Consider the following 14306-nt stretch of genomic DNA (forward strand, 5'->3'; position numbering starts at 1 on the left):
TTGTAAAGTAGCAACTTATGTCTATTTGTTATTTTAGCATTTAAAACTAATTGCGTAGTAGGAAGAAGGTGTGGTTTGAAAAGGAGTGTGAATAGAAAATACCACAAAATGTCTGTCATTATGTAGAAAGGAAGAAGGAACTGCCTCTCCCATCTTCTTACAGTTCCCAGGGTGGGACCGAGGGTGGGACCCAGTGCCACAGAGGTGCCTTTCCACCCTCTGGGTAGAGACGGTCCTGTGGAAAGGCATGCTGGCACAGCCCACTCCACTGACCACACACTTTTTCTAGTCCCTCTCATACAACCGCCCATAGAGAGCCGCTGTCACCAGACCAGAGGACAGTCCACTCTTCCTCAAGAAATAGTGGTCATTTTCCCATCCGAGCTGGTCAGGGGTATCCAGAGTCATCCCTGAGGTGAGAAACAGAGGAAAGATATAGGAAGTGCTGAAGTTCCCCCACAGGTGAAAGTCAAACAGGCCTTGTGCCTCTGAGATCTCCTGCCCACAAGTGTCAAAGCCAAGGCCCCCACACTTGACCAGGGCACAGACTTGAATGTAGTAAGTGCCATGTACCGTGTGGAGCCCATCAAAGACACCCAGGGCGTACAGCTCTTCGGACAGGGTGGGCCTCTCGTAGAGTAAGTGACAGCAGAGACCGTTGGAGCAGGCCTGGACATAGCCTTCCTTTCCCCAGACAGGCACCAGGGTGAAGTTGTCGTACATCATCTCTGAGTAGAAAGTAGGTGGTGCGTTCATGTTCCACTTGGCAGCCTCCTCACAGTGCACTTCCTGGGCGTCCTTCTCACAGGACAGGTCACCACCAGCCAGGATTTTTAAGAACTTACTATGGGATGGGTCCGTTTCACTAGTTGCATTCTCTATCCCAACAAGTCCCAGGGGGTTTGTGGCCACCTGGGCAATTATAAGGTGGCCTTCGGGGTTGTCCATGTCATGGTACCAAAAGGACTTCAGAGGGGTGTGGATGCCACTGCCAGTCATCCCCAGAGTCGGGTGGTGGATATTAGCTGCCAGAACACTGACACCAAAGGCAGTGGCGAATGCTTTCTGGATTTCAATGGCTGCCAAGAGCGGCAGCTGGTTCATCCAGGCCGTGGGGTATACAATGTGCTTCACCTTGGAGTCTCTGAGGAGTTGGATGGTGGGCTCAAAGAACAGGATGTCAAAGCAAGTGAACATGCCAAACTGGCCCGCAAAGGGGGTATCAAAGGTGACGAGGTCCACATGAGCAGGGGTATCAAAAGCCGCCTCAAAGTACAGGTTGTGCTTACGGTAGCGGGCAACAAGGGTTCCATTGTGGCTGAACACCACATCTGTATTAAACTGGTATCTCCCGTCATCTGGGCACCTGGGGTCACTGCGAAGGCAAGGCTGTTTTGTTCCAAGATTGGCCACCAAGAACATCTGTCCCTTGATGGCCATACAACTCAGGCGCTGGAGGACCTGGGGTGGACAATAAATAAAATAAGTTTAAATACTGCCTTTTGGATCATATTTCGATAAAGAAGTTCCTGTATTGTGTCTGTCATATATAAACAGCTATCATAAGTCAGTGGGAAAACACTTGTGAGAGTGTACAAAGGTTATGAACAGGTGATTCACGGGACAAACGTAAGAGGCACCTGCAACTAAACTCGGTAGTGACGACAAAATGTAAATTCAGGGAGCCAATTCTTCACCTTTGTTAGAATGGCAAAAGCTCAAGGAAGTATTGCATCTAATATTGACCCAAGGGCAGAAAAACAGACTCACAAGTTAGTACTGGAGGTATGTAAAATGAGACAAACATCTTTTAACCCTGAAATTTAGTATTTGAAAAATACATTAGATATTAATTAAACTAATTAAATTCCATTTCCAAGAGTTTTGCAGGTAAACTTGAACATGCTTACAAAAATATATATACAGGATGCTCACTGAAGCAGTGCTTAAAATAGCAAGCGGGAAAAGAAGGGAACTTGTCTCCTGCTCAGTTGGAGGTCAGTGGAGGGGAAAAAACAAAGCACAGCACACCACTGTTGGAAGGAAGCTTCCAGAAAAGCCAGTGGATGAGGGCCAGGCAGTGCTGAGCTGAACTTTTACAGTGTTTTGTTTTGTTTGAACTTAACTTGCTTAATATGTTTCAGTTTGTGTGTGTTTCTTGTGTAATTCACCAGTGAAAAGCCCGGCAGCTGAGTAATGTCCTATATTAGTTAACACGGGGCCTGGGGCGTTTGGGTTCTGTGGTTTAGAGCCCAGACCTCCTTCAGACCTCAGGCAGCATGCTGTGGCTTTCGGCCAAGGACCTGGTTCTGCTCAGCCTACTGGTCCTCTCACCTACCTCCGTATCATTGAACCGAAAGGGCTCCAGACAGGGGTTCCACCTGACCAGCCTGGGAGATGGCATGAAGTCCAAGAATGGGTAAATGGATGTTCTTGTGAAGTTGAACCCATGGATGCCATCTTCTGGGAACACTATAATCTGCACACCCTGTAAGAAAGACAGAGGAGAGTGGCGGGAGGTAAGGAAGCACCACGTTCTTGGCTGCCAAACATCAACAAGCCGACAGACAGGGGCTGGGAAGAAGATGGCTCAACTCAGCTCAGTGGGAAGGCTTGCTCTCCGGCCATCAGTTGACCGCCCAAGTGCTGGACATGGCTGCACGTGTGTCCGTGTCCTGGAAGAAGAACCACCAGCATGTGGGGATGCAGGGAGGGGGGAGCAGAAGCCTCTAATCCAGCTGTTCTTGGCCATCCTCTCATGCCTAAGTCAGCTGGGGAACTTCTGGGGAAAACTCTGATATGGAGGCCCATCCATAAAACAGCCAACTGGAATGTGGGTGAGCCCTGGCTGCAGTGTTTATTTAAAAGATTCCACTGTGTAGTCACGGTTGGACTCTGGGGGCCATGGATGAGCAGCAAGTGTGCGGTACACAAAGCAGCTCCCACCCGGGACTTAAAGAGTCCCTTTAGGGGCTCTTGCTGCTCTGTAGGCCTCTCCCCACACTGTGGCATCTACAGCAACTTAGGGAGAGAGAAACAAACAGGGCAGCCCTCCGCCCTCATCTCACCTCACTCTCCAGGGGCTCTCCAGCTCTGGATGAAAATGTCAGGCCTAGAATGTCAGCCCAGTGCAGAGAGGGTGGAGGCAGCAGGTAGTGATGGCGGGCCACACACAATAGCAGGCGCGCCAGCACTTAGTTCCTCAGGGAACTGCAATTTTATTTAGGTTTTGTTTACCCACTTCTGGTTCTAAAAGCTCCAAAGTTTAACCATATAAAAATCTGCAAGACCAAAAAACTTAAATACATCAATGCATATCTCTACCACAAAGATGCTTGTTGCCATTCTGCTAGTCCTTTTCCCTGTGCGTCTGGGTGCTGATGAGATGGTATATTGTGCAGCATTTGTCTTTCTCATAGAGAACAAGCAGAAATGCCAACTGTACGTAAGATGCCACATTTCTCCTCCATTGATCATCGGAATGCAACCTCTGCAGTAAAACCAAAGCTGCGGCAGCTGTCTGTGTGTGGTCTGTGTGTGGGGCTCAATACCCTGACTGAGAGGTATTCATGTCTTTAGTTGGCTTCCACTTAGAATACAGTGAATTTCACATGTGAAACTGCTGGGTTAAAGAGCGGGAAAAGTTTTACATTCTTCTTTTTTTTTTTTTCCGTTTTTCAAGACAGGGTTTCTTTGTGTAGCCCTGGCTATCCTGAAACTCACTCTGTAGGCCAGGCTAGCCTCAAGTTCACAGAGCTCATCCTGCCTCTGCTTCCCAGTGCAACCACCATTGCCCAGCAAGTTTTACATTCTTAATACGCATCGACAAACTGGTGTGGCTCCCCATAGCACAGAGTGACAATGACCTTCCCATTGCACAGCGAGCCTTGATGGCGCAAACAAACTGATCACAAACTCAAGATGGAGATGGCCTGCCTTTCCAGATTAGCAGGCTTGCTGCAGGGTTAGGCGATTTGATTGTGTGCAGAATATGCCACCGTTGGCTTTTGGTAATTAAAAGATTACCCCAAGGAGATGGAGGTTGGAGGCTCCTGAGCTCAAGGCCAGCCTAGCTAACAGTTGAGCCTGGTTCATCAAAATCAAAACGGAACAAGTCCTCACACTGAAGACTGCATCTGTGTCTTGAGGAACAATAGACAGTTGCTTGTTTTAGCTAGCAACAAATTCTCCGGGTCACTGCTGGGCTGACTGCAACATTCCCTTTTTCAAATTCCTACCATGATCAAATGAGTTAAATAAAAACTGTTCATTATGTATTTGCATGAGTCCCTTCTTGGAGTGGGGGGGCAGGGTTTTTCTGTGTTGCCTTGGCTGTCCTGGAACTCACTCTGTAGACCAGGCTGGCCTCGAACTCACAGAGATCCGCCTGCCTTTGCCTCGGCCAGGATTAAAGGCATGCACCACCACCACTTGGCTATAAGTCACTCTTTTTTGAAAATTATACTTGGAGAGAGGTTTTCCTTTATTCAGAAAAAAAACAAAACAACAAAACAAAAACACTTGAAGGATGTCTTATGGAGCCTGCCATTTCAGTTATGTCTACACATTGACCACAGTGCTTCGGCTGGGTCCTGACATGCCTAATGAGGTCAAGAACTCCTGAGGAATGAAGGTCACCAACCCTTGGGACTGCACAGTCTAAACTTCAAGGCTGACTTGTCCCTCTATGCCAGGGGTCCTGTGGGAAACGCCTGTCTTCAGTGACTCTGATGTAAGACATGGATGCTGCAAAGACAGCATAGGAGCTAAGGCGCTGGACCATACAAAGCAGCCCTGTGAGCCCCTGGCACACAACCATGTATGGGAGTTCCAAGCTGGAGATTCGGTAGTCACCATGGACAGATGGAGAAGCCAGGTGAGCCTGCAGGTGCTGAGGAGGCACTGTGCCATTCAGTGCCTCCATCACAGGGCCTGCCCTTGTGTGGGTCAGGGCTGGGAGGAGGCCTGAAAGTACAGCTGGGATTTATTTTACACTGACTTCAGCAGAGACATAAAAGGGATAAGTATCAAATGCATGAACGCTATGTAGATGTCAGTAAAGATCCCTAAATAGCCCAACAGGCCGGAGCAGGGAACAGCTCGGATGGGAAGGCTTGCTCAGGTTGTCAGCTGACTGCCCGAGTGCAGGGGGGCCGCACACAGCCTCGTGTGTAAAGGAACAGAAGGTCCTAAGTGCCCTGGAAACACAGTGTGATGTGACTGCCAGGAGTCCACTGGGGACATCACCTGGAGCAAGAAGGCTGGGAGAAGCCTGCCACCCACCCTGCCACACAGCAGTGATTCGTGCCCACAGTTCTAAGAGAAGTCTGAAGAGGACTGGAAGCTCAGGCTTTTCCTGGGGGACTGGGGCAGGTGTGCAGACGGTGGAACTCAGCGGCTTTTCAAGGTCAGACTGTGGTCAAAACCTTCCCAGAAGTAGCACAGTGGAACACCTAGGAAATAGTGCGTCCTGAGCTACTGGGGGGGGGGGGGGGGGGGGGGGGGAGGCAAGAAGCCAGGTGCCAGGTGGGGACAAGAGAGGAGTGCCATCCACAAGGAATGCTGGACCATATACACTAGCCCAGGATTTTAAAGTGCACCAAGAAGTGGTAGCTATGTCCTTTCGGGTCACGAGGTGTGGGCATGGGGTGGTGGGTCTGTTGGCATGGCCAGGTCCACACCGGCAGCAAAGGCAGGGCACTGGCTCATTGTCATTAGCACAGCAGGCCTTCCTCAAGCAGCTGGGCCTGGCGGCCCCACCAACAGGGAAAAAGCTCAGATTCTCTTGGTTCCAGACTTCCCCACCCCACAGCTTCTTCTGAGAGTAGCACTTCCTCCCCTGTCCCAGGGGAGCCTATCCTCCACCCCCACCCTTCCTGGCTGGCAGAAGAGGAAAGACAGCCAAGAGGAAGTCCTTACAAGGATGTGGGCCTGGGGTCCTATTCCGTCTGGACGAAGGGCTCCCCATCTGCACGAAGTGCACCACAGACGGTGGGCAGACAGCCAGCGGCAGTTCTGTGGGCACTTACAAGTTCCTGTAAGCTTTGAACGCCTTTCTGAGCATGGAGTTCACTGTGCTCCCTGGTTTTCAAGTGTTTTTTTTTTTTTTTTCTGTTATTTGTTTCTGAATATCATTAATCCCCAGGGATGTGCTGTGCACACTCCCACAGCCCAGACTGCACCCATTCTGGAACAGTCGGCTGGAGCTCCAGACCCAAACTCCAGCTCTTGTTTACGGCACCATCAAATCCCAGGCAAAGCCACCCAAGACCTAGGCAGGGCTTCTTCAGCTTGGGGAAAACACTCCTTAGAGATGACCTTGCTTAGCTTGCTGGTCCTGACTCTGGAGGTCAGGAGTGGGGCCCGATTTAATAAGCTGCCATGTGCGGTTGGTTGGGCCGCTGACTAACTTCTGAGAAGCAAGATGCCAGTCAGATGACCCATCAACTCAGACCAAGAGCTGACGCATTTCTCAGGGGGACCTTGAGAGGCTGCGGTTTCTCCTTGCTCAGAGCAGCTGGCTCTGCTAAGGACAAAAAGGGCTCTTGCCTTCTGGGCTGCAGCCATCACTTGCTGTTCATAGATGTCGAGGTTCTGCTTCATGAGCTCCAGGGCCTGTTGGCGGCTGGTGAGCTCCAGAGGGTTTGGGCTCAGGACCGACCGGTGCTCATACACTGCAGCAATGTAGTGCTTGGCCTCGCGGTGCTCCAGGGAGCCTGAGCCGAGGCCCAGCGCAAGCGCACAACAGCCGAGGAGGAAGACAACAGGCATGGTACAGGCTCCAGACATAATGCAGACCATAAATCTGGAACGAACCGGCAAGGGGAGAAGAACTGAATAAGGAGGGCTGCCAAGGACTGAACTTTCGCAGATGTGATTTATTAATCCTGGCAATTACACTCGCCCGCAGCGATGGTGCGGCTCAAAGAGTTTGTTTCATGTCCCTAATAAAAGCCGTGTTTTTCTCTCCAAACACGTAGAGCTGCATTTCAAATGGCTCGCTGTGTTAATAGGCTGGTTTCAGAACATTTGCAAAACAGACTCGGTGTTTGCCTCTGTTTTCTTACGCAGCATGCAGGAAGCCTGCAATGCGCCACTGCCGTGCTAGCCAGGCGCCTACACTGTGCGCTGCAGGAACTGTGCGGAATTTTTGACACAATTTCTGTGATATATTTGACGCTCTGTCAGAGCCTTCCTACTCAGTGCTACAAGTCAGCCCTCTAGGACAGCTGTAAAGGTCGTGAGGCTCCTGAACGCAGAGCAGCTTCCTAGCTGACATTCTTCAGTCTATTTGGGGGCCATCAGGAGTCCTAGCATTTGCTGTATCACCCACCAGGCAGCCATACCCGTTTCCCAGTCAGAGCCCTGCAAGGCTTTCCGCTCGAACCTGGATGAGTCTTGCCAGCCATTGCTTTCTACACCTTTGTCCATGCAACTCCAAATCACTTGCTAAAACACATATCTGTTTGGGGTAGCAGTGACGCAGGCTGTTAATCCCAGCACGTGGGAGGCAGAGGCAAGCCTGGTCTACAAGAGCTAAGAGCTAGTTCCAGGATATGCTCAAAAAAAAAAAAAAGGAAATAAAAATCCTTCTTACAGTGAATAACATGGAATTTTTCCAGAAAATAAATTGGAATTTTTTGTTGTGAGTAGACTCTACTTACCATAGACACAAGCGAATGACACTCTGTATCCTCCCTTGTCCTGTCCCTGACATAGAAATGGTTACTCTCCATAATTGCATGTGTTACTAAGTGTTTTCAGTGACTGGCCCAATTGTGCCTTGAAAAAACACCCTGGTTTCCTAGCTGAGCCCCTCCCCTGGAGGTGTACCACAGTCGAGCGGCTGCCCTGTGGAGACAGACAGGGGCTGACAACCGCACAAGAAGAATTCTGGTTCAAAGCCAACATAACAACGACAAATCAAGGAATCCCACTGCTGTTCTTTAAAATGGCATCCCATCCAAAAAAATGGCATCCAAGCCTCAACTTGGGATGCGTATGTTTATATCCCAAACAAACCGCCTGGGCTGCTATTAGTCTTCTTTTTATTATTTGGCTAAAAGTTCCAGAAACAAGCCACAGACTAGACATAGGGATCCTCATTCAGAACCCTTCAACATCAAACTCTCCTCAGGGAGCTGCCTTCCTCCTCCCACCCCATCCCATCTGAAGCTGCCATTCGTTCCACCAGGGAATAAATGGACCATACAAAGCCCAGGGTTCGCTGCCACTATCTGGACACTGTAAGCAATGTTGCAGGGCAAGAACAAGGGCCTTTGAGTGAGCAGTCACGAGTTTTGGAGTGGACACAAAGGAGTTATTGATAAGCCTTCTTATTGGAACTCTGTCTGCAAAGACACCAAGGAATAATTTTACATGCTTCAAAAAAATCTACTTTGCATTCCTCTTTGAAAGGACGATAATGGGGCAGCCTGGGCGAGGTCACAGTAATAGTGACAATACTTTTAAAGTCCAAGTTGATGGCCCCTTGAGGAGGTGTGGAAACCGGCTGAGGTCAAAAGACACATAAGGCAGGCCTTACTGGTGGAAAGTCAGGGACTCCCAGGCTAGGAGGGGCCTTGCCGGTTTCTGTGTGCAGATGTGGGCACACAGGGAAGGGACGGACCTCACAAATGGTGGCCTAGGGCTCTGCCACTGAGCCATACCCAGCCCCTCAGATACAGATATCTAACTGCAATCCAAGGAAATAACAAGGAAACTGCAGGACCAGCAAAATACCACATTCCTTTCTATTTTCAGAAAGTGAAATTTGTGTTCTTTGTAGAAGGAGTACAGTAGCAAAGTCCCAAGTTGCAATCGTATGTGGGTGTGTGCGTGTGTGTGTGTGCGCATGCATATGTGTGCGTGTGTGTGAACAAAGGTAGATCGATAATTAGAGGCTATGCACAGTTAACCAGGTATTCACGCTTCAAAGACTCAGGCTTAACGAGGTAGGAGAGAATGACTAATTACAATAAAAATAGCTGCAAGAGTTTGCCCTTCCCCAATGGCAGCAAAGCGGGAGACATTCTCACCAATGCTGTGAAGCTGGCTTCCTCTCTGCACTTGGCATCACACAGTCTCAGGAAAAACATAAGGAGGCTGAGCAAGGACGCCGAAGGGCTCAGCAGCAGCAGAAGGGGTGCTCAGTTTTAAAGTGACAGAGTCGGGAACTAGGGAGGCAGCTCAGCTGTCAGAGTGCTCGTCTGACATGCACAAAGCCCTGGCTTTGATCCTAGCACTGCACAAACCAGCTTTGTGGAGTGTATCCCTGAAATCCCAACACCCAAGAGGTGCACGCAGAAGAATCATTAGTGCAAGGTCCTGGATCAGGGGAGATGGCTGGTGAGTAAAGTGGTTCTATATTCAGGCCCCAGCATCCACATAAAAGCTAGCATGAGGGCACACCAGTTACCTCAGAACCGGGCAAGGGGGCACACCTGTAACCCCAGCACTACAAGGGATGGACATAGGTTGATCCATAAGTCAGGCTAGCCACTGGACCCTGAGTCAATGGGAAGCTCTGTCTCAAAAAAGAAAAAAAAAAAATAGTAAAGAATGCTAGAGGAAGTCTGCTGATGCTGGCCTCCACCAAGGGCACATGTGCATGGGCACTCGCACCACATATACCACACACTGCAAAAAGAAAGTCAAGGTCATCTTACCTTGAAACAGAGTTCAAGGGCAGCTTGTGTTAAGGAGGGGGCAGGGAGGAAGGGATGTTCTGGAGTGGCCAGCACTTCTAGATACATGTAGATGAGGCAGCTGCTAGGTGCTGACTCATGACCAAATGTACAATACTGGGATACAGGGCTTCCTAGAACAGGGGCTCTGGAGCCAAGGAGTCCTTGGAAACCCAACCAGTGACCCATCTTTGGAGATGGCCAGGACCTTAACTAAACAACAGCTAGAAGTAAGTATCTGCCCCAACATGGTGGTAACATAGCCCTTTTACTGCAGGACACAGGGAACTGAACTGTGGCAGGGCCTCGACCAATATACAGCTGTAGAGACAACGTGCCTGCCCTCTGTGGGCATGCTCCACTCTGAGACACAGTCTGGTCTCTGAGGTACCCCACTTCTAAGAAGATACTCACTCCAGACATCCACATATTAGCCAACTGAGCCAGGCCCAGGCACATATGTCTGGAATGCATCAGTAAGCAAACAGGGCCTCTTGGAGCTCATCACTGGATACACAGGAGGCTGGACTTAAAGACGTCAGTTTCTATACGTCAGATAGCAATATGTGCAAAGGAAGGTCATTGGGGTGGCGATTCTAAGCCAAGCTCTGACCTGAGGCAGCCATGAGAAGGCACACTGGACCTGGAGGAAGGTGCAAGGTAGCTGCATGCCCCTCCATTCAAGAGATGGCAGAGGAGCTGCATGGCTGGAGCACAGGTAGCAGGTGGGAAGGGGTGGCCAGTGGATGCAGGTGGGAAGGGGTGGTCAGAGGATGCAGGTGGGAAGGGGTGGTCAGAGGATGCAGGTGGGAAGGGGTGGCCAGTGGAATTAGAGGAAGAGCAGTGTCTGGTCACTGGACTGAAGACCTCTGTGCACATCACTTGTCCTCCTCCCACATCTCATTAGATGTTGTGAGACCTCCTTCAGCCAATAGCCTTTTAGATGCCGGCCCACTTGGGCGTGGTCTGAGGTGCCACAAGCACAGGTGAAAAGTGTGCATGACCCTTTCTTTGCTGGATGCGGTTCCCAGCTCCCAGCACCGACAGAGGACTGTGGATCTCTACCCTTACTGTCAGTTTTAACCCCCAATAAACAAACCTTTGTTATACTCCATTCTGGGCTCTTGTGGACCTCTCTAACAGGCCACAGTGTTAAGCAGAATTATGGTCTGATTATCGTTTTCATTTGAAAATTTAGCACATACGAAGATGTCACTGTGTGTAAGCTGACAAGGGGTGAACATAGTATGACTAATCTTGGTTGTCAACTTGACTACATCTGGAATTAACTAAAACTCAAGCTATTAGACACTCCATCAAGATTTGTTTTTTTTTTTTTTTTAAGTTCTCTGAAGCAGGAAGATCTATCTGTGTCTGGGCCCCACCATCTGGTAGCAGGTCACATAAATGAATACACAGGAGGAAACTTTGCCTTTTTCCTGCCTGCCCTCAGCTTACCTGACCAATTCATCTATACTGTGGCTGCTGGTGATAAATCAGATTTCTTCAGGATTCCACTATAGACTGAACACCAGCAGCTCCTCACGAATCTGCCGGGACCCCAGCTTCACAGACTAAACGTAAACTGATTTTGGCCTTTCTGTCCCGAGGGAGCCATTGCTGGGCTACCTGGGTGACAGCCTGCAAGCCAGTTGAAAATGTCAACTGTAAATAAACACAGCGTGGCAACCAGTGATGTGTGAAGTCACAGCTGAACCCACAAGAACAATGAGGAAAGTGCCAAGTCCTCTGAGGTGTGACCTTAAAGAAGATGAGGCAGAAATGGCTCGATACTGCGCCTTGGACAGGGACCAAGTTCTGCTGCACTAACTAAACAACTTAAACTAAAAGAGAAATCCAGAGATCATGACATGTTAGCCTAAATTTCTCTGAGATGAGGTTCATTTGAGTAAAGCCTCCCAAACTGCAGCTGTGGCTCTGCAGTCCAGCACTGGCCAGTTCGTGCAAGGCCCTAGGTCCTGGCCCACGACTGCGAACATCTTCCTGCGGTGCTGATGGATTTCGGTAAGGAGGTGGATGTTGTTTGCTCACTGCACTTGAATTTAAGTCTTGGGGTCTTTGTGTGCGCCATCCGCTGTGGGAAAGCCCAGCACACTGATTTTACAGGTGTGACTGCCACCTGGTGGCCCACCTGAGAATCACTACCACCACCACCACCCCCCACCCACCCCCACCCCCCCACCCCCGTGGGTATTTGACAGGCAGTAGCAGATGGGTTCTGTTTCCCTCCTTCCCTCACCTACTTCATAATGAAAAAAGAAAACCTAATATATCTGATTTTTTTTTATGGATTTGGTCTTCCTAAACCAGGCGTCAGAAATATCACCTTTATTTCTCAGGTGTTTTTCCCATACAGCTAATGGGATCTGGGTACATTTCAAAGTGTTTTCATGAGCACCAAGGGATAGTGTTTTGAAACTATAATTCCAACTTTTCAGGAGACGGAGGCAAGAGGATTACCTACTTCAAGACCAGTCTGGGTAATATAGTGAGAGTTTGTCTTAAAATAGGTGATTTGAAGTGCGCCTCAATAGGCACCAATAGGGAATTGTGGAAATGTCTCCTCCGTTTTCCTGTTGAATTAATTAAAATTTAAATCATAAGAACCACCTTTAAAAGACCCAAAGTTGGCAACACAACTGGCCTGGAGTCCCCTGTCAACCCTGGCAGGGATGGCAATCTCAGAAGACAGCACAAAGGCTGCCTTTTCTATTAAATGCACGACGGACACCTAATCTCACGTGAACGAAGGTCACAATGTCTAGGTATGTGGCAGATGGAACCGGACAAGTGCTCCAATCAGTCCTGTCACCGTGTGCTCTTAGAACGCCAGTCCTCTGGAAGAGCTGAAGACAGGGGCAGGCTGTACGTGAGAGGGCCCAAGACTGCTCCTGTTCCTCACACCAAAATGGTAGTCCTTCACAGGACAGTCTGTAAGAAACACAAGTGATGGTGGGCAGTGTGTGTGTGTGTGTGTGTGTGTGTGTGTGTGTGAGTGAGAGAGAGAGAGAGAGAGAGAGAGAGAGAGAGAGAGAGAGAGAGAGAGAGAGAGAGAGAGAGAGCACAAAGGCCAAAGCAAAGAGTCCTACAGGTGACAGGTGAAGGCTCCTTCCCCCACGGAGAGCTGAGGGGCACAAATTGGCAAAGGTAACCATGTCCAGAGAGAGAGGAACAGAAAAACTCATGGATCTTGATGTCATCAGTCCCTGGATCAGGAAGAGGAAGGAGCAGGTGACAGATCGTATGGGACTAAGAGAGGCCAGTGGTGTTGTGTTCAGACAGAGGGCAGGGCACGATAAAATGACAGCTCCCTCTTGGGGCCTGCTTACCCACTCAGCCCATTCTCGGCAACAGCAGTGCAGAATGTGGAGTGACTCACCGAGCGGCCCCGAGCATTTCTGCCTTGTCTGATTTGGTTAAATCGGGCATTATGTGATGAATGACGTCTATTTCTATAGCAAAGGTCCCAGCTCAGTCTCAGCTGTATCCTGATCCTGACACACGGCCAACTGTCCTATGCTTTCCAGTCTCTTAACTGGACAGGCCAGTGGCCTGTTTTCCCAAATCCTGCAGCTTTACCAAGCTTGAGGGGCCAAGTCCTCCAGACCTCGGGAAGCCAAAGGTGCTGCAGCTATGGCCGGGAAGGGAAGGTTCTGCTCCTTCCATGAATGTTGCAGGTTCTACCCTTCTTAGCATTTACTGCAAAGCTGAGGTAGACATTCCAGTTCCTTGGCTGGAGAGAGGTGGCCCTTTACCTAAAAAGGGACTGAAGCCACAGCCAGGATTTCACATGTGTCGGAGCTCACACAGCCTTTCAATGCCTCAATCAAAACACGGAGGAAAGGTCGAAAAAATACACCTGGGGCGGCTAAACAACGATTTGGAAATAAGCTCAAATATCTTGTGGCATGCACAAACAACTGCCAGACACCAGCTATTTGGGACAGCTGTCTAAGAGAGGAAGCAGTTAAACCGGTCAAAGAGCAGACTGACAGAATCTGCACGCAAAATATGAACATCAAGGCGGCCCTTAGGCAGACAGGCGAACCACAGGCATGGGAAAAGCCTCCGAACTTCCCTAGAAGACCAATTCAAACTGGTACCTTCCCAAATTTGAGTTGAGAAAAAAAAATTAAGGCAAGCAAGTAAAGTGATCACAGCGATCTCTAACTGGCCCAAACAGATCTGAAAACTGGTGTTCCGAGTGCGTCACCGTTTGCTTCGGGGGCTTTATCTCAGGGCGTCATTCTAACGGAGGAGGAGGGTGTTGTGGGGGGAGCGACAGCTTAACACGGAAGTAAACGAAATGGGCGTTCGGGTTTCAGTGTGCAGGGGGCTAAAGATCAGTTCTGATCCTCGTAATAAAATAAGGCGAGAAAACGAAGCTTTCACCACTTCACCTGTAAGTTGAAAAATAAAGCTTCTGATGTGGAGTGCTCACTGTTCCATTCCCTGACGTGGCCGATCCTGGAGGTCCGGTCTAACAGGAACGCCATGAGCAGTAGGAAGAAAATCACGGAAATCAATGCATATCGGCGACATGGAGCATTAGGCAGAAGGTTAAAACATAATTAAGAAGAAGCGTGATAAAAAAATACG

At 49.4% G+C, this 14306-nt stretch overlaps 1 protein-coding gene across 9 annotated transcripts in view; it reads right to left on the reverse strand.

Annotated features, from left to right (window-relative positions):
• The window catches only part of Btd (biotinidase), a 33584-nt gene continuing 19278 nt past the window's right edge, over positions 1-14306 (reverse strand). For 2 of the 9 annotated variants that reach the window (XM_050138234.1, XM_050138235.1), the window contains exons 2-4: positions 6550-6805; positions 2339-2488; positions 1-1461 (exon numbers count right to left, since the gene is read on the reverse strand). In XM_050138234.1, coding sequence (XP_049994191.1) covers positions 286-1461; positions 2339-2488; positions 6550-6805 — 1582 coding nt within the window. In that variant the 3' untranslated portion in view covers positions 1-285. The other 7 variants (XM_050138236.1, XM_050138237.1, XM_050138233.1 and 4 more) reach the window with 6 other exon arrangements.

Source organism: Alexandromys fortis, unplaced genomic scaffold (assembly GCF_014885135.2).
Source record: "Alexandromys fortis isolate MF-2015 unplaced genomic scaffold, M_Fortis_MF-2015_v1.1 scaffold_14, whole genome shotgun sequence".
Classification (NCBI taxonomy): Eukaryota; Metazoa; Chordata; class Mammalia; order Rodentia; family Cricetidae; genus Alexandromys; species Alexandromys fortis.